We start from the raw sequence: 24,282 nt of genomic DNA on the forward strand, positions 1-24,282 counted from the left end.
CGCTATTCGAACTTCCAGCTCTTCATTGGCGAACAAGTCGCTGATCGAACCAGCCCTCGTTGTCTTCCCAAAATGCAAACTTTCAACCTCCACATCAAAAAGACTCACCTGTGATCCCGTCATCAGCCTGTTTGCCGTTGAACCTTTACCGTTGAACTGAACCTGATGAATGCCACAATCCACAGCACTTGAGTAACATTTCCAACTACAGTGTTCTTTAGTTTGACCCTGCTTCAACATTTGCTTGCTGTTGGACCACTGTGTCTGCTGCATTTGAACCGCATCGAAGCTCGAACAGCATTCAGAAGCCTGGTACACCGCTGTCGATCCGCCAAGACACTGCAAATGTACTATTGACTGATATCTGTCCCCCTGGTGAATATTGGACTTTAAAGACTGAATAGGTCACTTTAATCCCTTTTTGCAGCACAAGAACATATCCTTTGAACATTCAGGGAGAGGGTTATAGTGTTTTCTACTTAGTTATTATTGTACATGGTGTGTTAATTAAAGTATATATTTTTTATAGACTCTTGATTGGGCATTCCTTTATTTTGGACTGTTATACTCCGCGTTCACGCCCCTCTTTGGCGTATAGCCTTTCCTTGGCCCACGTTACCACCAAAGGCAACATAGGTATATCTCTTAACTGTGCCTGTTTTACCATTATGCTTGTGTTGGCTCTTGGTTTGTAGAAGTGTAAGAGCTGAGTAAGAGCTTTAGCCTTTACTCACCCTTGTAATTCTGCAAGGCAGAAGTGATTTTCTAACACCAGCCCCTGGGGCCAGGCAAATGAAAGAGCCTCCACCCGCCATGCCTTAGGCAAGAGGCGATCTGTAAGAAAAACTGGACGCAGGTAATTGTTTTCTAAGCCAAGCAGATCCACCAGTGGAGTCTCGTAAAGGTGGCATATATATTGGAAAAGGTAAAGTTGCAGGTAGTAGTGGCATGATGAGGGATATTACCTGCTCAAGAGACCTGCATAATATTCACCTTTACCGGATTAATGTGCTGCTGTCAGTGAGCCACGTTCAGCTCTGCCAATGGCCAGATCCTGTGGGATAACTCTGCCAGGGATATGCAACACATACTCCCTCTGCAAGTTTAGGTATCCATTGGCCACCTATGTGTCCTACCTCTATAGCAAGGCTTGTGGAGGAAAGCAAAATGAATGGCTGTCAGTTCACAGCAGTTTGAGGATTGCTTGGGTTCGGGCTGAGACCCTCTTTCCTGGACTGTCCCTGAGTTCAGTTCCCCCTCACCCCCACCCACTGCAGCTAGCATCCGTTGTCAGGACACCAGGGGCAAGAGGGAAGACAGATGCCCCTTGTAGCAGGAGGGCTGATGGCAGCCACTAGTGTAGATTTTACCTGAGCAAAGGACACTAGAGGATAAGAAACGTGTACTGTTGGGATTAAAGAAACCAAAGTTCAAGGGACCCCGGGTGTGGAAGCAGCAATCTTGCCTTGGAAACATAGCCACTCCCTGAAAGATAAATTCTGTTGTCCATTAGCGATTGGAGTCTTATTTGAAGCCTGGCACCTAGTCTTCTGGTAGGAATCTGGCAGTAGAAAAATTGTCCCCTTTGAGTGTAAACATCTGGGAAGGAAGGACGTGGCATTTTTTCCAGTTTAATCATTATTCATGGGCCTCATTACAGATACTTTGTAAGTGCTTTCACAGTATTCGCACCAGAGCAAAAATTGCCCTGATGCAAAAGACATAAGGGGCCTCTTTACAAGTACACTGGTGTAGAGATAAATGGCCGTAATGCAGTGGTAAATTTTTTATTTATAACGCGCACTTGACAGAATGAACTGCCTCTAGGCAAAAAAAGAACAAAAAGGGGCTACACATAGCCAGAAGTCCAGATAAGAAAAGAAGTGACTACCCTCCAAATCCGGGAGCACCCCCCAATGGGGCCATCAACTTTGTGACGACTTGGAGCGCTGAGGACAGCCCAGAAGGGAGCCTTACAAATTTGAAGTGATTTCCTTCGTAGCGGATGCCCGTTGGGATGCTTTTATTGGGAGATGTACATACGCATTTATGGGGTCCATAGAAGCCAAGAATGTGTCTGGTTGAAAGGAAATCGTGTCTTTCCAGGTTATCATTTTGAATGGTTAGTAAGTTACAAATCATTTCAATCTCTCCCTTCTGTACTCCCCTGCTTGTTTCTGGACCAGGCACAATATGGAGTAGCTGCCTAGCCCACCCTCATTGTTTTGAAGCCTCATAATCAACAACACATAATCTACCCTGAGGCCAACCATAAACACTGGCTCTTCACCAGACTGTGACAGCTACCACTGGAGGGAACTGTACTGACTTCTGCTGCCTGCCAGCTACTTTTCCACGCCAGCGTGATGAAATAGAACATTGCAAATGCTGGCCTTGTGATTATTTGCAAAGATTTACTTTAGGCCTGGAGTATTCAGGCAGTTACACTCTAAACAGAATATTAATTCTCAGAATATCTAGCATATAAACCTTTTTAATAATCGGTCAGTCAACATACTTTTTTATTCGATATGAAATCTGCAAGTCAGTACATAAAATACATACGAAGATTAGCAATATCAAATTTGTGTTGATTCAAAGGAGCATATTTTAGAACGAAGCAGAGAGGAGAGCCCTGCTCGCAGCTCCTATCATTAGTTCTAGCAGCCTATTTACATTTAATGGCACAATTTGACAACTTCTTTCTTAACAGCCAGGACTTATGGGTATATTGGGCAACCGCATAAACTACACGGGGTAGAATGCATGAACATCGTAGCTGTTCTAATGTCCCTAGTCCCAGCCTCCTTTAGTATTGGCTTCAAATCAATACGTATGCTGCAAATGTTTTTTTTTCCGCACATCATCATAAAATGCATCATTGACTCTGTTGCCATCCCACACATCATGCATTGGTCCAAATCTAAGGCTTTCCGGGTAAATGTGAAGGCAGGCACTGGGGGAGTCCGATGCTGTGATTAGATCTAGATAGAGTTTTCTGCCAGGACTCATGAGTTAAGATAAGCAAGGTCCAATTTTAACTTCATGGCACCAGCCTCCAACTGGTCCCTTGCTCTTTGGGCCGCACAATCCCTTTGGACTTTCCTTGTTCCAATCAGTTGATTTTGAGGATTTTCCCATAAGTTACCTCCCCCTCAAAGAGGGTCTTTTTTACATGACAGAGCCAGTCTATTGTCTTCCCTCCATCCATAGACATCACATGGCATAAGGCAGTGTATTCAAACTGTGGGTCGCGACCCCCTAGGGGTCCGCGGGTGCATCCCAGGGGGGCCCTGAGAGCTCAGCATGAAAAAAGTTTTTTTTTTTTTTTTTTTTTTTTTTTAGATTGGAAGAAATGGGCAGGGGTGGCCCACATGGGCGGGCTGAAGCATGAAACTGTCTCAGGCAACAATGAAAAAGTGGCCCACAGTTGTAAATGGATATTCATTCCTTTAGTCACAGACTGGGCCTCATTACTACTATGGCGGACCAGTAACAACGGTGCTGGTAAGCTACCGGCACCGTTGCTACCGTTCCGCCATAGTAAGAGTTGTGCTCGTGGGTGCTTGACAGCCCCCGCCAGGTCTGACCTCAGCTCGTCGGATGCACCAGCACCGTTATTAACGGTGCCGGTGCATCCGAGCTCCCCCTTCCCATTTGAGCCATATGGGGCTCAAATGGGAATGGGGATCTACCGGCACCTTCGAAAGGGCAATTATCATGTCCGCCTAACTCGGCATGACCTAGTAATTGCCCATTCGCGGGTGCCAGACCCGGATGCAACTCCAGTGGCAGCCGTGCCGGTTTTACCGGCACAGCTACCGCCAGAGTAGTTATGAAGCCCACTGTTTCAATAGTACCCAAAGGGGTGCTTTGTGTTAAAATGTAAGTAAATTGTGATATATTCAGCAACATTGGTCAACATTACTAACTGCATAGTGGCCCCTCACCCATTATGGAGGAGCTAAGGAGCCAGCCCAGTGAAACAGTGAGCACTCCCTCAGCTGCTTTATCCAGCTAATGGAGTGCTCCTGGGCTGGCTGAACTGTCAAAGGGAAACACTGTTTCCCTTTGACAGTTCAGTTTAGTTCCCCAGCCGCACATGCTCACTGAGCCATGCAAGTGCTGGGGCGTTTTGCTTCGCCAGCATTGCATAGCTCATTGGAAATGCTGGCTGGGGCACTGCATGTCTGTATGTCCGAGGGGGAGCTCCTGCGCCTCCTCGCACATACGGACAGAGCAGCTGGAGCAGCACCCACACACAGGCCAATGCAGAAGGTACGTTTATGTTCATTGTTTTTATTTAAACATGTGTATGGATGCGTTATGAGTGAGTGTATGGTGATGGATGCTCATGTGAATGATAGAGTGATTGCTGTATGAATGTGCAGCGCCTTGCATATACACATAATCATGTTCATTGTGTTAGGACCAGTGGGGCCCAGGGGACAGGGATGGTATCTTTTTACCGGACATCTATCATTCAAAACCCTCTGCCTTGTCCACAAGGCTTTCTGGGGCCTCGGTCCAAAATACCTTCAGCTATTCCTCCGCAAATACCTCCCCTCTCGAGCTCTTCACTCCTCTACCTCCAACTCCCTCAGGGTCAGTCGTTTATCAAAGAAACGAGCTGGGGGTAGATCTCCGTCTTCGGCTGGGGCCTCCCTCTGGAACAGCGCCCTGCCACTCTAAAACTTGAGGAGAACCATCTTTCTTCCTGCACTTATCAGACCTACCCTGTCTGCTGCCTTAAACGTAGCACTTGCAAATTGCTGGCTGCACTACCACTGTTTGTTGCCTTTATTATTTATTTATTGTTATTTATCTGTTTCTCCTCTGCTTCGCACTTTCCACTTCTCCCCCCTTCCATGCACTTTTCCCCTCACACTTGCGCGTTCTCAATGTCACTGGGCCTAGTAAGATCGCTGTTTTATTCTCCTCTGATCCCCTCCCTTGCCTTGTCACGCTCTGAAACACTTGTGTACGAGCGCGATAGAAATAAAATATCAATGCCTGCCCCCTGGACTCCCAGCAACAATTGCAAACTGTTTGGCTATTTACCCATTTTTTGTTAAAAGTATGCTCTACAATGCAACATTTTAACCTATTATTTAAAAAAAAATTCACAGGGGGAAACCCCCCCGAACCTCCCCTTAATGCCCCTCCACTTAAAAAAGATTCACCAGCCGCCACTGGCCCTCAGACTGTGTTGGGAACGGGATGAGGGAACCGAGGGACTATGGTGGGAGCACAATGGGCGGGAACCATGGGATAGTGATGGGAGCAGAGTGGGGAGAGCCCTGGGTGTGTGATGGGGTGGGGAGAGACCAGCGACTGGGTAGGAGTGGGATGAGGGAGCCCAGCGACTTTGATGGGAGCAGGTGACGGCGCGCAATATATACTGTCCATTTGGCATTTCTGGGGGGTCCCGACCTGCCCAAATTTTGCTCAGGGGGGCCCTGGCCAAAAAAGTTTGAAGACCACTGGCATAAGGCGTCTCTATATTTTTCCAGACCCTCCTGGTTCCACAGACTTTTTAATTAATTATTGTTGTAATTACACAGCATTATTTTTATACAACATTATTTTTAAAGAGAAGTCTGCATCATTAATTAGCTGGATACATTATACAACTTGAGTATCTCTGTTCCTTTCTGCACATATATGACATATACATTCCAACAGCTCTATGAAGTATAGTTCACAGTCATCCATTTGCAGTTGTAAACAGTACAACACGTGCTTATGCCTGAAAATGTCTCCATTTAGTCAACTGTGAGCTATCAGTTCTAATATGGGTGCATTACGAATCATCCAAGATTTTCCAATAAAAAACATCAGGCACAACAAGTCTGGATTTGGGCTGAATTCTATAAGTAATCGATAATACGTAGCATCCACAAAAGAGAATGAGGTAGACGCTAACAAGTGCATCTTTTTGAAACCTGAGTACCAGGACAGCACAGTAGGATGAGCTCTGGCTCTTCCCTGCTAAACGCATAGCAGTTGTAGATAAGTGAAACCTTGAAGTGCTTTTCCCATTACAATGCCTTATGCTTTAAGAAAATTAGTCACCCTTGTTCTGAATACACTGATTTCAAGTGAGTAGATTAAAAATAAGTTATTGGTGCCCTACACTGGATTGTTGCATTCAAAGAGCCAAGATAAGTTGTACCGGAAACAACTTCTCCGTCCTCTGCACCCTCCAGTAATCATATTGTTCTCCAGGTATTGATCAACTACTTTCCTTTTCTCCAGGCATTGATCAACCACGTTCCTCTTAACATCCAAATAACTGTGATTGGGATGTATTACAAACCATCACTGGGGCTGCTACTAGTTGGCATCCTATCAATGTAAATATCACAGGTAACCCCTGACCACTTGGGTGGCCTTTATGTCCTCCTAGACATCTGTGTTATTGAGGCTTTTGCCAATTGTATTTGATGATGTCAAGATTAATAACAAATAGCCAAAAAAGGTCCAGTTTGAATTCTAGGCAACATTGGTGACATGTGAAACAAAAGTCTCAGGCGGGTCAACATTTTGCCTCTGAGTGTGCGTCTTATGGCTCTGCCAAAAATATTTTGGGTAATCTTGTGTTGGTTACCATAAGTGTCCCTGCCACCATATTTCATGCCAATACTTGAGGGCTGCTAGTACTTTCGCTTGGACAGCCTTATTAGAATATGAAATATCCTGAGCTCTGTGGAATCTAATAAGACCACCTGTGGCTTGATGGTCCTGCCTAATAACCCTAGCTTGAAACTTTTGCCACCAACCAGAAGTAAACAATGTTAGCCTGAAGCTGGTCTAATCATCACCTGAATAGATGTACTGAATTTGGGGCATCCCCTCCCAAAGTTGACTACTTCAGACATTTCCAAATTAAGCATAACGTTGTTGACTTAAAGCAGTCTTCACAACTCTGCATCATCTGCCCGTAGCAGGGAATGGCAGACAGTTCATTTCAAGTTTGGGATGTTAACGTTCCTGTACACAAAAATCTGACCAACACACTTGGAAAAACAATAGCCGGGCCAGGGGATTGCTCTGCCACCCATTGGTGGCATTGAGTGAATGAAACATATCCCATCTATATCTAGTGGTGGTCTGTGTTTCTTGGTCTCTTAGATTCAATGGGCTTAGCAAGCTGACAGTGTCTTCAATACACCAGGGCCTGTTAGAGATCAAAGAAGGCAAACACACTATCCTTTCACCAATTTGGGCTCTTGTATATCCTCAGACTATGACTTTGAGCATGAGCTAATTCTCAGGTATGGCTAGAAATACAATCTGGGAGGTTGATAACATGTTCTTTGTGGCAACCTCTACTGATATTACTTTTGTAATGGATCCTTTTATTGGCCTTTGCTTGGCTATAATTGAGATTAAGCTTCAAGTACTTGTTTGGAGCACTGAAGCTTGATTGCCACCATCAAAGATTTGTGGGTAAGTTGCTTGCCTGAGCCTGAAGGAACATCAGCCATAATTGCATGACTTTCCCTGTTACTTCTCCACTAAAATCTCCAGGATTCATGACACTCTCTAGTCTCCTTCCCTCTACCACCATCCATCTGTGCGTCACCTCTCACCACTCTGGCTGAACCGGCTTTCAACCTCCAGTCTTCCAACCCTGCCTGAAATCTTTGTGATCCTTTTGAAGCCCACACCATCAAGGAATTGCCACTGTCTCCCTATACCTAAAGATCTTATATTTGTAATGTCTCCCTATTCTCTGAAATGAAACCAACCTTCTTTCTGGTGGCTACCATCCAACCCCTTTTAAAACAAAACTATGCCTGATCCCGATAAACCTGCCAACTACTCTCCGGTCTCCCATCTACCTTAGTACTCCAAAACACCATAGAATGCGGTGTTCAGCTGCATCACTACTTCCTCAGTGAGTTATTAACTCAGTGGCCCTCCTCCAATCCACAGTCCACAGCCATGACTCCATGGAAACAGTACTCACATATGTCTCTAACATTCTTACTAATGCTCATCGGTCCCACTTTTCCTCTAGCCTCATCCTTGTTGATCTCTCCGCTTCCTTCAACACTGTTTCCACCCATCCCTCCTCCTGACTGTCTCGCACTGTGGCGCTCAGGGAAATGCCCTTGTCCGACTTGCCTCTTACTTATCGGGTCACTCATTTTCCATTTCTTGGAATGCTGAAACATCTCATGCAACTAGCAAGAGTCCCCCAAGGTTATCTTTGGTCTCCTCCGAGTCACCCGGTACACCTCAGCTCTTGGCAAGCTAATATCCGCCTTTGTGTTCTCATATCATCTGTGTGCCAGGAACGCCCAAATTATCTACTCCTTCGCCAGAGCTTTTGTCTTGTGTCACTGGCTGCCTGACCACCATTCTCTACTCGATGACACTGATGCTGAATTCCTCCAAAACGTAACATCTTATGGCCACACACCTCCTGCCTTTCCTATATCTTTCCATCCTTCCGCCTTCAGAGCCACAACCCGTGGGAAAACTGCAAAAATGCATTACCTCTATCTCCACAGCTGCCTAGTTTAACCTCCTTGTTACCTGTAAAGTTGACCTCCTTCTTTTCTGTCAAGACTCTCATTCCCACCCTTGTACCCAGCAGGCTGAATTGCTGCCCCTGCCTCATCCTGGGTTCCCTCTTTCCTTCTTAACTTTGCTTCCGGTACTCTCTTGATTCTCTCACAATCCTCATCCACCTCTGCACACGGGCTCCCGTTTAGAACTCTATCCAGGGGCTCGACCAAGCGGCTTGGCTGACTCCATGTCTCCGTACTCGACAACTCACACTTTAGAATCTGCTGCTGTCTTCGACACTCTTTGTGCCGCACCTTCCCTGTTCTATCAGCTGCCTGTCCTTTATCCTGCTTGTCTCCCTGCAATGGAGGAGTTTCCTTCTGTATAACATCAAGTACATCCAGATGGGTCAGGTTGAAGGGCTACTTCACTTGTTTTAACCAATGTTAGTAACCAAATATGATTTAAAATACACTATGTGCTTCAGTTGTAAACACAAACCTCACCTTGGGTGGCACTCAAATGGTCTACCTTCTCAAAGTAACACATTGTTATTTTGTGCCACTTTTTCATTGTGCCCAGGCGTATTTTCTTGTCCCAAACTGACCCTGGTAATTTCTCTTTGCATTTTATGTGCATTTTATATGTTATCGTCTCTTCTGACCCGTCTCACTGTCTCATTGCCACACTACCACACCCAGTTAATGCATCTGCCACATCTAATCCTGTGCTCTCGCAAGGTGGCCAATCCTTGCCATATGTCTGTCCAGCTTACAATATATACTACTGTTTACTGATGCCTCAAAATACTTTGGAGCTCCTTTTTCAAGAGTTGTATTGTAAATTCAATGCATAAAAGTCACTTTTACGCATTGAATTTACTTTACACATAATTTGTGTAGGCATGCATCGATTTTGCCTCCCCCTTCCTCTGCGCCACAGAAATACTCCATTTTCCTGATGGTGTAAATGCTGTGGATTAGGATGACCTCATGTTTGTGTTGGTGGACTCCTTAGGAACCTGCCTGCTTTTTGCACCAGCTATAAGCAGGCGCACACCATAGGAATCCATTGTAAACACTGCCTGCCATGCGTAAATGGTAGGCATCATTTACTCAATTTGCATGGCGGAGTGCTAAAGGGTGGCATAAAGGTTTTACACTCCCCTTTTGGCACTCAGACTTGCAAATGTTGAAACTTACGCAGAACGGCCTCTTTACACCAAAGAGTAAATATTACAGTACCTCTTCCATAATTTACGTAGACTTTGAAAATTATATCCAATTTGGCAAAGATATAAACACTTTTTTGCATGGAATTGAGTGGATGTATTTGGGCATGCCCTTACTTGAATGTAAAACTAATGGCTACTGTTCACAAAGGACATTAATATGATGCAGTTTGTGAATCCCTTGTAAGTTTCTTTTCACGCAATGATGTTGGGATTAATCGTGGGATGCTCTTTTCCTGATTACAGGCGGGCAATGTGGTGACTGGGGAGATGGTGGAAGAGCTCATTCTCGCTGGAGCAGACATCATCAAAGTGGGCATTGGACCAGGTACATTAACTGCAGGCTCATGATCACTGTTAACCTAATCTCTCTGCTTTCCAGGATACCCATGGCTATATTACATACAGCTTTGCTCGCTTGCTTGCTTGCATGATCAAGAATGCAACAAGTTTTGTTGAGTTATGTGTGGGGCAAAGTTTCTACACCAGAGCAAAAAGTAGAGAGATCTTGTTTTATGTTCACTTAACAAGCAACAGAACAAAAAGATGTTGCTTTCATTTTGTCCCCATCTTTCTAAGGGGTGAGGGTTCTTGTAATAAGACAACGTGCAGCTGAAGCCAATTAAAGAATGGAAACTAACCTGTGCACAGTGCACTAATAAACCTTTAGAGCGGTTGTCTGTTCTTGCTTTCTCCCCTACTATTTTTAATCTAATGTTGAATAGGGTGCTGTTATTTTAAGCTCTTGTCAAACGTGTGGTTGCATATTTAAATGTTATGCAGCTCCCTGAAACCTGCGAGTCGAGTCTGCCCTGTAGAAATAATATAAGTAGAATTAAAAAGTATGTTTGCTTATTATAAAATCATCTGTATTTAAACAATTGTTTATCAATCTCTGACCATGCCGGGTGGCAGTATATAAGCAGAGAAAGTGATGTTTGCTGATCTCATGTAATTCATGTCACGTTTCTGATGCACTGTGTGAAGAGTAAAGATGCTGCCCAGTGCGTTCCATAGCGTACAGAATAAATCAACCTTTCTAACAGGCTGTCTGCATACAGACCAAAGAGGTACCGTATATCTGCACCAATTTCAGCCTGTCGCTGTTGTCGAGGAGTGCCCCCAGAATGGCCGTGCAAAGAAACTTTTGCAATAATGCCGGTTGCTAGTTGGTTTCCAGCCAATCCTAGCAACCGGCACAGAGGTTCCAAAAGTGGTGCTTTCTGTAAAATGCGCATACGTCAGAATAGGTGCTAATTACCAAAAATTTCAGAAAGCCTTTACACAACTTTTTCGGTAATTAACACCTTGTTGAGAATCGGGCCCTCAGAGTCTCTTCAGAAGTAAGCAAATTCAGCTGCCGGCCTTTTACCACTGTAGCACTGTTTACATGTCCGTGCGCTGATACATTTAAGTAAAATATAACCTGGGGCAACAGGTGAGTATTTAAAGCTTTCTGAAATGGCAGCACCTCTGAAGATGAGCTGATTGGTAAAAGCAGCACATAGATACTTACTCCGAGGAATACTGAGCGAAAACCCTCATTAGAGGAGTGCACCTAAAGATATTTGCTTTACAAAATGTTTTAAGCAAAATCCCAAGCAGCAAGAGGACGGCAGTGCAGGTGAAACAATCTGCTACTAGCTTGCAGGCAGTGTCAATACCATTTTTTTCAATCATTTTCTGCCAACAATTACAGTTTCAACTTTCACAAGAGAGACAATAGGATGGCAATTTGTATGTGCACTGGGAAGTCCCTAATCGCCTGTGTGACCGGTTTACTCAATGTACCTCGCGCTTGCCACAGGAGAGTACCCTTCTCTGACTGGCTGAGTGCAGACTGTCTGCTTGGTGGCAGTTACTAGTTTCTCGATGCAGCCTTGCAGCGGTAGCCAGGTTTAATGCCAACTAGCTATGCCATTATGAGCAATGGAACCCAGAGAGTCAAACCATGATTCTCCCCAAAATATGCAAAATAGACAGATCTTCCTCCTGGACAACAGACACAACCATATAAGGGATTGCCTCGCTTTCCTGGCAAAATACGCATATAGGTTTTGTCAGGGGTCCTTGTGTGTTTGCCTTTGACCTTTAAGTGAAATGCATGTGACCATGACCTTCGTATTCGAATGGATGAACTCATGTGGTGACAAACTCCCTCTGGCCCCTAGAATGAGTACCAAAGATTCTTCACCATCACGTCCCTGAAAATCTACAAGGACGTCTGAGAAGTCACCTTCTAGAGGTCGTTGAGGGTTTGCCAAGAAAGCCAAATCCTTTCTGATGCGTAGAGTTGTGATGCAGAGCCCTTGGACCCCAGCAGATTCTACCTGGACCACCATAACCAAAAATGTCTATCTCACAGAGTATGGGTCTCAATCTAACATCCGGTGAAACCAATTTGCAATGCAGAAAACATGTGTATTAATTCATAGAAAAATTAAATACAATCCATTGTACATGCATAAAATCGACAGGTGCATACTTGAAGTGCTTATCTAGAAACACTCTAGTGAAAAGACCTTAAAACCAACACAAATTCAACTAAAACCATGCCTATCCACTATTTAGACATTCAACACTCACTGCACAATTCTAAAACCAGAGCCTCTCAATGCAGGTTATGTTCCAACCATAGAAGATACAACTCTGCCATCTTGCGTGACAATGAATTGGCGAAGACCAATAAGATCATGCTGCTCCCCTATCTTCCATACCAGGGGATTCATTGGGGCACATTAGTTAAAAGCAAGACATTTGTTGAACAACGTCCGTCTTTGTTCACATTAATGATGTTGGAGATAGCCCATCCCTTTCGGAAGTTGTAATGAAGGTCTCACTATCTGGGATATTTTCCGTAGTACTTTGTCTATGAGAGCACCTATAAATTGTGTTCTAGCTCAATGACTGTACCCTCGCCACCAACCTATATGTAGAGAATGACCTGAATAATCTTTGAATTTGAAAAATGTCCTAGTTTGGCCGCTACCCAATTAAATAGGATGAGCAGACTCAACATTGCCTCCACATGAATATATCGGAAAAATAAATAATCATGAATGGTCAAAATCTAAAATCATTATACTACTAGCTACCCCCTACTACCATCATCTACATTAACTACCTTAGTTGCCAAAAGTATCAACGTGCCTTATTCCGGGCATGGTCTTTCAGCCCTTAGAGAGTGCACCTTTTACACGCTGGTCCTAAGCTTGTAGCATCCCAACCTCCTCGATCGCTCTTGTCGCAATAACCGGCTCCACTTCCACACCAGATGTAAGGTAAGTGGCTCTACTTAATGTGTCAGCACTGTGTGGTGCTCTACTCTAAAGTCAGCAATCCCGTACACATCGATGCATCCACACCAACATGTTTTGAAATCTCCCTTTAAAATGAGATCCAGATGCCAACTCCACTTGCGTATCAAAGAAAATAAATACTATAGTATGTAATACCCTCTCACGAGAGATTTTATTGCTTTTTATCTCCATATCTTTTCTTCATTCAGCTCAGTTTGTATTATCCCATCATAAAAATCAGTCTTTGTTCTGCCTGCAAGAGTAAATCAATTAACTTGTTTAAGAATTAAGAATTGTCCATTGGCAATCAGGCTCACTATGATTGTGAGTAATGAAATGCTGAACCAGTGGTACCTGTAGCGTTTGATTGTGTATGCATTTCAGAATCTGTACCTTGATTTTACGTTTAGCATTTTATTGCATGGGCTTTTAATGACATCAATAACACATTTGAGTTGGAATTTGTGAAACACTGCTGCCTCCACAGTGTGTTTAGGCCTATGTCTTCGTGATGTGATTTTATAGTGTAGCAGCAGGTTGTACAAGCCCCACACTGGAATGTCCTCCCAGTCTTAGGAATGTCCCACATCCTCATGATATAATTATTACATTCTACTGAATTGCTTATTACCAGAATATTATTCAAGTGTGTACTGCATTTATAGGTCAACCAACTCTTGGCTAGCAGTTATACCACTCTCCAAAATATGCCAATGATTTTCTTGATCTTATTGAACTGACGTGGGAAGGTGAAACGAAATGCTTATCTTTCGGCATATTTTGCTTACTCTCATGGTGTAGAATAACTTCTATTATTCCAAGCTCATTATGTGCTCAACGTACATTCCAGTTGGCATGCCCTTTGGCACCCCACCTTTCGGTAAGATCACAAGCTGCTGATATTGTTGCGTAAACTGAAGTATGAACCATAAGGTGAGTTGTCTCTAGGCACCCTAGGATGGAACAGTCTAAAGTCCAAAAGTGATTTTTTATTTGTAGGCTTTCTATAAAGTTCGACTGCCAGTTGGCCCTGCTTGTAAAAAAAAGGTTATTATGACTAGAAAGTGAATCTTCTGTGTACAAATCGGGTTCGTAAACCTCAAATTAGTATCCTATAAGTGGATCCACTCAATAAAATCTACCCACCATCTCCTCTGAACCTAGCCACAGTATACAATTGTCATCTATGTATCTATTGGAGATGAGAATTTTTAACTTGAATTAATTATTTTATGAGTAAATCATCCTTTTATCAAAGTCTTCAATGTAGGTATTAGCCACATTTGGTGCTACTATAGTACCCAGGGCCAAGCCTCTAATCTGTTCTTTGAACTTCTTATTACATTTTACATACTTTCCTTCGAATGCCATGTTGACACACCATAGGAGAAAATATATTGGTTCCACCAGTGGAGAGTCTGATGTTTGCAAAATTGTCCTTACCAAATAATTTATTTTTTAAGGGAAGTTAACTGTAGAATCTAAGAATTCTGACACATATTTATTTCATTGTTTAAAACGCAGACCTAGCTTGAGAGCAGCTGAACACTGTAAAAAAGTTTGGGGTTTGGGTAGCCAGCGTTTGGACTGGCATCTTTTAACAGTAGTGCAGTACTGTGAGTTGCGTTCTGTGCTTTCATTGGGATTAGTCCATGGTCAAGTGCTGTTGAAAAAGCCGCGTTTTGAGAGATTTGCACAATTGGAGAATTGTGGGGGAATTCTGAGTTGATACTGGGATCAAGTGTCAGAGGGTGTGTGCGTGATAAGAGATGGATTGTTTGCAGGTCTTCTCTTTGCAGACTAGTTGTGATTCGAGCCGGTTGGTCAATTTGCTGCACAAGGAGCGAGTGCCACCACGTAATTTTTGCATTTTGAAAATCCCTTTCTCTTATTTTTGCAGTGCATGATAGAGACATCAGAGAGCCTCAAAATACATTGCATATTTGTGATGTAGGTGTTTGCCTCAGTGGCTTTTAAAAGCGTTTGAAATTGAGGATTAAAAATGTAATTGTTTAAAGCCTATGTATATTGGAAGTCTATTCTAATTTGAGTGAATTGTGCATGCCTTGGGTCGGTTTCAGTTACACCCATTGTTTCACTATTGATATCACAAGGTGTAAACACAGCATCATATCTGTAGAGTCCAGTGGATTTCATATTTGCATTTGAGAAACATTATCATGTCCGGCTTTAGGCAATGGAAGACTCTATTGCCAAATGATCAGTGATATCCCAAAGTCCATGGTGAATGTTTGGTGATTCCCAGCTTCACAGGACCACATGCTAACCCATCAACCTAAAGCAACCTTCATCACCCAATGTGACAATTCTACCAGGCAACAACACCCCTGATTGCAACCCAAGGATTTCCTAAGAGCACTGGTAACATCTTGGCCTGCTAAACCAGCTGACATCACACTGCTAAATAGGGCCCCACATTACTGAGTACTAAACATGTGGCTGTCAATTTCTGGGGAGAGACCCCCTCCTTTTCTCTGCCCAGGGACAGGGGTGTGCCCTCCCTTTCCAAATGAATTTACTGCAGCTCAATCAGTCAGGATAGTCATTATAGCACTGCACAACATCTATCTTCATCAGGAACGCCTTCACACTTTTTCATCTCCATAAAACCTACCCAGATGCTGCCACTGCACCCTGAGGATCTGGAAACACTGCCAACTCTGGACAGGGAGTCAAATATGTTTGATCCCTCCATGGTATTTCCTACGCACCTTACTGTTTGTAGCTTGTGACATCAATGAGTGACAATGGAATTGGCAGCAGCCAGAAACACTTGAAAACTGCAACTGTGAGTGCTCCTTTCCTCCTGGGTCTGAAGGATGCTCAAATGTTTGCACTTTGTGGCCCAGGTCAACATGTTTCCCGAACAATGTCATTTTGTGACTCAACAGAGAGAGTCAGTTGACAATGGCATATGTACTCCTAAGGGATCAAGGCAGAGGCATTGCTAGAGCGAGCTAAGGGGCATATAGCCCCGGGTCTTTTGATTGCAGCTCCAGATAGAAGCTCAGGGGCTACAACCAAAAGGCTACCTAGCCTCGGGTCCCGAAAGTCCTGACATTAGCGTAGCCCCGTAACCTTTCCAGACCTAGCAACACCCCTGGTTCAATGCCTTGAATAGAGAAAAGAGGGGCTTAATTTTTTGAACTTCAAGTGCGGAAACGTCCCCCAGCACAAGAAAAGCATTACTTCATTGGCTAACATTCATGCCATGCTCTATGTTAGGCATTGTGGGACATGTTTGGGGTCAGATCTTTTCAATGCTTATGGCTAGAAACTTTCAGTTCCCTTCCAGGTCACTTCTCTTTCCTCTATGTTATTTCACATTTGTAATTAAAGAGGCATAATGTTTCTCTGGCTAGGCCTTCAATTGTATTGACCCTTTCACAATGTATTATACTGCATTTTGGTAACACCCCTGCACATTCCTTGTAGAGAGGCTTCATCTTTATTGCTCAGACACATCTACCAAGGAAGCTGCATAGCCACATGTAGCCCCTGCTGGCCTGGCACGCAAACTCAGGACTGAAATGAGCTTTAGCAGAACGACCTTAAAAGACTACTAGTCACTTCTCCTGGTACCAGGATGTGGAGCGCAGCCAGACACTAGGCATACCCATCAAACTAGGCCTCCAGCAGTCTTGTAAGTACTGGACATGTGGGAAAGTGCAATGTTATTTGTCGACATGTTATATACAAGACCCACAGCTGAGACTGGAAAAACACTAATCCTCTTTAATAACATTCCCAAAGCAGTGGGTTTAGCCTCCCATAAGAGCATCTGGATAAAGAAAGCATTGTCAAGGGCTACATTTCTAAAAATTAAGCACTGGAAGTCTCCAAGAATATTAAAAGTAGCAGAGAGTGGACCCCAAGTTCAGAGGACAGGATGTCAAATCTAATGACGTCTGGAATTGTTACCTAAAATGTAATTCCAAATGGCTAAAGGTCCAGGGGATTGGTCAAGGGGATGAGAGCTTTTTTGGGCAGTGGGCATGGAGGCAGGAGTTGCAAGAAGGGTATTGTGGAATCAAGATCTTCTGTTCAGAGTTACCCACAAATCCTCCTGATTCTAGAACAGGACAATGGGCCTTATTACGAGTTGAGCAATCCAGGGAAAATGTAGCGGTAAAATGGTGCTAACAGACTTACTGCCACTTCATCACCAATTTTAGGCACCTCCGAATTATTTATCATCAACATATAGCTGGCTGTACCTCATCCACGTTACCGCTATAAAATGGAGGATTTATGATGGCAGAATTTCCATTAGCTGTAAATCCTCCAAAATCCCCATGAAGTCTTATGGACAGAAATGGGGACAAACTCTAGCATTAACCCAATTGTTATCTGGCCATGGTTCCCAAAAGACAGAGTGGCAGTAATGTTAAACGTGTTTGCTGGCAATGAAGCTCAATGTGTCAATTTCTATTGTTCTTAATATGAAATCTGTTTTCTTTTGCTTAAACTAGTTGATGTACAATTGTAATGTTAACATTTTGAAAACCTAATAAAAATTACAATTATTAAAAAAAAGAAGTTGAAGCTACGGAGGGCCGCATGATGGTCAGATGGAAAGTGATGAAGGAGAAGGACCTGGTCAAATCCCTTGCACCATACCATCATTTAAGATCCAGAAGCACGCATCAAGCTGTTGAAGGTTCAGGATAAGTGAGCCCATTTGGAAAGCTTGATGAGCAAACAAAATATCTCAATACGTGGGTGAAAATTGATCTTCAAGGTGAAATAACTATTGTTCATACAGTGCAAGAAATTGCATGAGACATTTTTTATTCCACAATGCAGTTTTGTGATTTACTTCTCCAGATCCAGAAGAATGCTTTGTGCCAAGCAGGGAAAAAGTGTAGCCCGACCAGCTAGGATAGAGTAGTCTCCAAGCAACTATCTGATAGTTCCTTGTCAGCAAATCTCTGAGATATGATCTGTGTATGTTGGCTGCTTTATTGTCCATGTTAAACATATCATGATATGGATCCAGGCCCTCATTCCAGTTTCCCCCTATCCAGAGGTGTTCTTCTATCCCCTCCAAATATTTACCAAGGTGTTCACGAAAAGCTCTTTCCGGTTGATACAGGCCATAGGTTGAAATAAGTGTTCTTTTGGGTTGTTCTTTCTTGACTTTTTCACCCACCTTTCTGTGTCATCTTGAGATGAGTGTGATTGTCAGAAGGATACTTGACTCTTCACCGAGATGGCTACTTCTCCTTTTTTCACAGTGATGTAGAGGTGAAATATCAGCCATCTTCAATTCTTCCCTAGTTTGAGGTATTCTTCATTTGTATTGTACTGTATTGTGATTGTCATTTATATAGTGCCTTTTACCATTATTTTAGTCTCAATGCTTTGTTAGTGGGAAAGCCTCAATGGACCGAAGTCCAGAGTGTTGGAGGTCATGGAATAAGAGAAGGATGCATGTGTGCATTTGGCCAAATACCGCTTAACAGAGCTGGTCAGGCTCCAGTAGAGAGCAGCCGAGGCGGTCAGGCATGTGGATTGGTGTTGAGAGGAGTCAGGAGATGGCGTGAGTGCTAGAGACTAGCTATGTGTTCAGTGTGCCCAGATTTGTCATAGGTCTTCGCTGCATTCTGATGTCAGAGGTGTTGAGGCGTAGTCTGGTGTCAGTAAGTGGAGAACTATGTGAACAGCATGACCACGTTTTGTCATAGTCCTTACTGTATTCTGATGTGTGCGGGTAGCCATGCCTGCGGCCAGTGTCCACCAGAGTGGTGCATTATGCGTACCTATCTGAGTTTGGTGGTGATTTGTTGTTTGTATGTGCCTACTCAGGTAATAGGCTTCTTCTGTCAATTCTTGCGGCTCTGATGAAACATTTAGCGACAGGCTATGCTCCAACTATTTGCAACAAGAGGAGCATGGGTTGTACTTCCAGGTTCTTCTAGGCGGATAACGTGACGAGTATACCCAGTTATCGAGTGCTTAATTAACGTTTTCAGTTGTTACCTTTACCATGGGTGCCCCATCCTATAGATCATACATGCGCAATACCTGCCATCCCCCCCTTGCTTCCAGAGTGATTACGGGGCTGGTTCTTGATTGCCCTCCCCGAGTGTTCCACGGGGGACCCACACCCAGTCCACCAGTACGAGACAAGCCACGGCACACGTTCCCGCATTACAACTCTCTGCAGTGCATCCAAATATGTCCAACCTATTTGTCAAATGGGTTTCTTGGAGCAATACTATCGCTGCCCCCTTTTTGCTTAATGAAAGCAGCATCTTTTAATAGGGATATTGGCCCTGTTGATGTTGAAACTGACAACCTTCAAGAGCTTTCTGGTTATTCCTTGCTTTTAGGAACATGCATCTGCTGTTCACCAATTTTGTCTGACCATTAACAAGACCAGAGCAGGGTCCCTAAGCCTTTGCTTTCCAGTGTGCTGCATTCCTAGTGGGGTTTTGAGAATGAGTAGGAACGTATTGTGAAATTTCCGATGTAATTCAATATAGACCTTCAAACGTCTGTCTCTTGTGAATCTCCATCACAGGCACTCTGTAGGGTGCTCAGAGTTACATTTAAACAAGAGTGTCATTTTTATTACTTTTGGACGTGTGAGTCCAGTTACAAGGATAGGTAAGATCGCAATTAGGTGTACTGTTTGTTTTCCAATAGTCCATGATCTCTGGGTGATCTAAATCATCTCCCTTTCTCCAGCTTCTCAAGGGTGGTCAAGAACTTCTTTGGCTCTGTTATATCATCCTGCTTGTCTCTGATGTGGAAACAGACTGAGCCCACCGAGATGCCCCAGGAGTGATGGAATACACTTTCTTTGAATTTCTGTTTTGTATTCTGAACATGTCTTCCTCTTATCCATGGACCCTGATGCTAGGTCTTCCTATAAACAAACTTAATTACCTTCCCATTTAATATTGAATTTCATCCTGGTCAATTTGAGTATTTTCTCCCAAATGGAGTAGTGGAGAAAACTGACCCGTTTGTGTGGTTTTCCTTCATCTGGACTTGCCCTTAGGTTTGTGTGAGACTGATTGCTCTCTGCTATGTCTTTCAGGTGCATTTGAAGTGCCTCATCCAGAATACACATGACCACCTGATTCACATTTCCTGCTGCAAAGTCTTTGGTACTCCCAGTATCGTAACATTATTCTCCCTTTCACTTAATTCAAAGATGTCTAGGAGGTCCACACAGTTTTGCATCCCTATTCTGTTGTGTGTGGACATTGTCCTCCAGTGTGTGGACATTGTCCTCCAAACCTGGAATGTGAGTGTAGAGGAGGTGCCAAGTACCCCCACCTCACCCATATTATCTATATGTTGGGAGCTCGAATGCGAAAACTGTGCAGTACCAGTGTGTGTACCGATGCCTAGGAGAATCCTGGAGGCAAGGTTCCCATTAAGAAAACTGTACCTGCATACAAGAAAATATGATGGCCATTTGAGTGAAATCCCAGAAGAAGCAGAGTAAATGAATGGCAAAGATGAATGGTGATGTCACACAGAGCTGAGCTGACGTGCCTAGAAAAGATGCAGAGACTAGAGAATGCAGATATTCTATAAGGCATCAAGAAAGTATCAAAGATACGTGACATCTTGAACCAAGGTGAAGAAGCTTATGCTACAGAACTGATAAAGACATCAAGTTATTTTACACGTTTATAGATGCAAAAGAAACACAAGCAGACAAAGTAATCCTGAGGCTAGCTTTATAGTGAATAGATTGCGGCATGCGCCAATATATATAGATATATGCATAAAGAGTAAAGGATGGATGTTTCCACTAAGTATTATAGCAGAGCTGGACTGAAAAGGAAGGCCTCATTTCTAGTGTGTCGGAGTAAGAAAACAAATGAATTACCAAGTAAATCTCGGAAAGGCGAGGCTGAATGAGCCATAAAGCCAAGCCAAGAAACCAAGGTCTTATCAGCCTAGAGTAAACTGACATTGGATACAAAATCGTGTGAAAGAACAGCTCCTGTTCAGAAGACATGAACATAACAAGGAAGAAGTCAGAGGTCTATTAAAAAATAGTATTTTAAAGACAATGAAAGCTCAATTCCATGGTCTTCAGTCACGTGGAAGGATGAAGTTGAACGAGCAAGATGCTCACACCTACGCATGAGGGCAGAGCGCGCCTTCACTCCCCTGAATTGTCCACAGTACAGAACAAACTCAAGCCCGAGCTTGAAAGCCTAATTGACTAAGCAGACCACCGAGGTGATGAAGGATTGATATGCTAATTGGTGGGAAGCTATGGTTAAGACGAGTTCACCAGCACCTGAAAGGCCAGCCTGCGTGCTGCTAGACGTAGGTGGAAAAGTACTGACATAGGTTAGAGTGCCAACCAATTGTAGGGGACAGCGTAATTAAGGGTCCTATAGTTTGTGCAGCCAATGGGACGTTCTATGTTTAGTGACGTCCCATAGTGACATTTTAGAGGGAGGGCTTAGTTGCCTCACTGGATGATGAGCATCCAATCACATATTCATATTTTTTAGGTTATTATGGATCGTATACTTAGATGTTCACTAAGAGCCTATCACAGTTACTCGTAGGTTTTTGTAGTTTGCCACGTAGGATGATGTTGGTAGTATCACAGGTCAACGTCAGTAATGACGAGTTTTTGATATATAAGCTCTGTTTTTTATGAAACTCGTTGAGTAAGAGGATCAAGCAAATTCGTTGATGTTCATTGTACTCCCTGTTTTAGATAATAGATAATAAAACAGTTATCCTTTTTTGCCAACTACTTGAGTCTTTTTGATTATTGATGTATGAATAAAATCTGCATCCCCATCCATCTCCAATGTAATTGCTACTCATTTTAAAGGGCTGAGGTTATTCAGTTCATGAGTTTGTATCTCTCTTAACGCGAGAACGGTGCACAACAGCAAAGTGCTTGTTTCTTTCATATAGTACTTTGCAGATGCTATTCTGAGCCCTTTTCTTAAGCAGGGCATAGATTGTTGTAGGAGATGGGTCTGGCTACCTGGTTCCTTCAATTTGTCTGATTGTTCATTGTCTTAGATGGGGGGATTGGTCCGTCTTGGTTAAGTCTTTTCAATTGCCCCCATCACAGAATAATGCTCTTCACCACGTGGCTCTCAACCCCTTGGATCATAAAGGTATCCCCAACTGCAATACAGCCTCTCACTGCAAGTCACAGTCTAATCATCATCCTACAGTAAGCTCTGGCTGCTTGTAGCCCTGACAGCCCAAGATGGTCTCCCTCTAACTTGCTAGACCTGTACCCCACAGCTGCCACATGGTAACAATACCAACATGTCACCCTGTGTCCAGCTTCCTGGGTTTCAGAACCACCTCTCCAGTGAGTTCTATTCCATCTCTTTGTCTCTCCAAAGGTTATCAGTAAAATATAAACTCCCAGGACTATTACAAAGGTCTAAAGCAGTTATTCATGGTCTCCTCTCTAACAGGTGCCCTTTTGTTTTGCACCTATACACCGGGAGGTAATATCATGCCTGTCTACTGTGATTCTCTGTCTTATCTCCATCTCCAATCAGTACCACTGCCATGCTTTGTCTGAGCTCCCGCTGCCACTGTGTCCAGAGAGTATCCCATGTCTATCGTTTAGTAATCCCACCCGGCTGATGCCTCTTCTCTGCAGGTGGCAGAGCGGGTGATCTCTTGAATTGTTTTGTCTTGTTCATCAGCCACTTGGAGAGACGTCACCAGACTGAAAGGACATCCTTCCTGCCACCTTCCACCAGCCAGTGGAGTACACCCACATCACCGGTCCATGCCCCCAAGCAACACCATTGCTTCAGAGGCAGCTCAGGACCAGGTGGGGAAGCTGCTGGGTCCCAGTACATCCCTGACTCTCAAAGATGCCTTCACGCTACTCCCGGGAGGTAGCACAGCTCTTTGTTCCACTGCCATACTGTTGGATACAGGAGTGGTCAATGCCCCAGGGCTGGAGTCTATGCCCTGAAACTTTAGAAATCGAACCACAGTTTTTGTAATTAAGGTCGAGATTGTCCTAAGCAGCCATCTTGGTCGTGGCTCAACAGCACCCCCTGGAAAGTTCATGTCTTGTACTCAGTCCTTGATTTGAACATAGGACCCCTCAACTGCGGTTAATGAGACATTTTTCACCCATGAGCTGGAACACTGAGAACTATTGATTCATTGCAGGTTTTGCCTATGTGATTTTATTCTCTACTGAAAGCTCTTTTAGGTGTTAGTATATTTTATTTTCTAGTGAATTTATCAATTTAACTCAAACTGAAATTAATGTATCTTATGCACAGTTCTACTACTCTCTTCAATGAAGCCTTCCTGCTCACCTGAGACCCTGCCACTCACTGCAGACAGGCATGTTTGCTGACGTAAAGTGGAGCACTGTTTCCGGACCAGCAGGGCCCCTCATAATTCTATCCTTCCTGCTTGGAGTTGCATCTCATTCTAAGCCTGCAGTCCTTGAAAGAGCTGGGGAACCTGACAGCAACGCATTAAGGCCTTCACCTGGCTTGATTAATTATAAAGCAAAAGATGCAAGATCCACAGGACAGCCAAATCCAACTTCTCAGCATCTGTCCGTTACAAGGTCAAATGGTTTAACTCTAATGCTGATATGTTTTCAACATGTGTTGCGATCATTTATTTTGCTTTGAAAAACTAAACTTTTGCCATGACTCCTACACACTGAAAATATTCGGTGGCTGCCAAGTTTGATACATATGATAATACCATCTGAACCTCCCACCCTTATATGAATGTGCAGGTTTTTGGGGCTTTCAAGTTATTGACAGCTTCCTTAAAGTAGGGCCTAGAAATGCAATGGAGCAAACGATAGCAAGTTACAAAGCATATAGTTCCAGTTCACCAAACACAGTGGCTAGTTTCAAATCAGACATCAAAACGGAAAACAAAGAAGCAACTGGATTTGTAATAAACCTTACTAGAGGCACAGAGAGAGAAAAGGGAGAGGCACTATGAGACATTCAGGGAAAACTAGTGGTACCTGGTGCATCATACGCCGGTCTTGAGTTCTCTCTTGCGCGCGCTCTATCCATTTCTCTCTCTGTCTTTTTTGCTTTCTCTCTCTCTCTCTCTCTCTCTCTCTCTCTCTCTCTCTCTCTCTCTCTCTCTCTCTCTCTCTCTTTCTCTCTCTCACTCTCTCTCCCCCCTCGTTTGTTCCCCCATAGATGTATAGCTGTGTCCTGCAGCCTACCTGATGTCTTGTTCGGGCACTTG

General features: G+C 43.7%; 1 protein-coding gene across 2 annotated transcripts in view; it reads left to right on the forward strand.

Annotated features, from left to right (window-relative positions):
* GMPR (guanosine monophosphate reductase) overlaps window positions 1–24,282 on the forward strand; it is a 712,135-nt gene that overhangs the window by 453,791 nt on the left and 234,062 nt on the right. For both annotated transcript variants that reach the window (XM_069613564.1, XM_069613565.1), the window contains exon 5: window positions 9,998–10,079. In XM_069613564.1, the coding sequence (XP_069469665.1) occupies window positions 9,998–10,079 (82 nt within the window). The remainder of the gene's footprint in view (window positions 1–9,997; window positions 10,080–24,282) is intronic.

The sequence above is a fragment of the Ambystoma mexicanum genome, chromosome 5p, assembly GCF_040938575.1.
Source record: "Ambystoma mexicanum isolate Mex_15411 chromosome 5p, UKY_AmexF1_1, whole genome shotgun sequence".
Classification (NCBI taxonomy): domain Eukaryota; kingdom Metazoa; phylum Chordata; class Amphibia; order Caudata; family Ambystomatidae; genus Ambystoma; species Ambystoma mexicanum.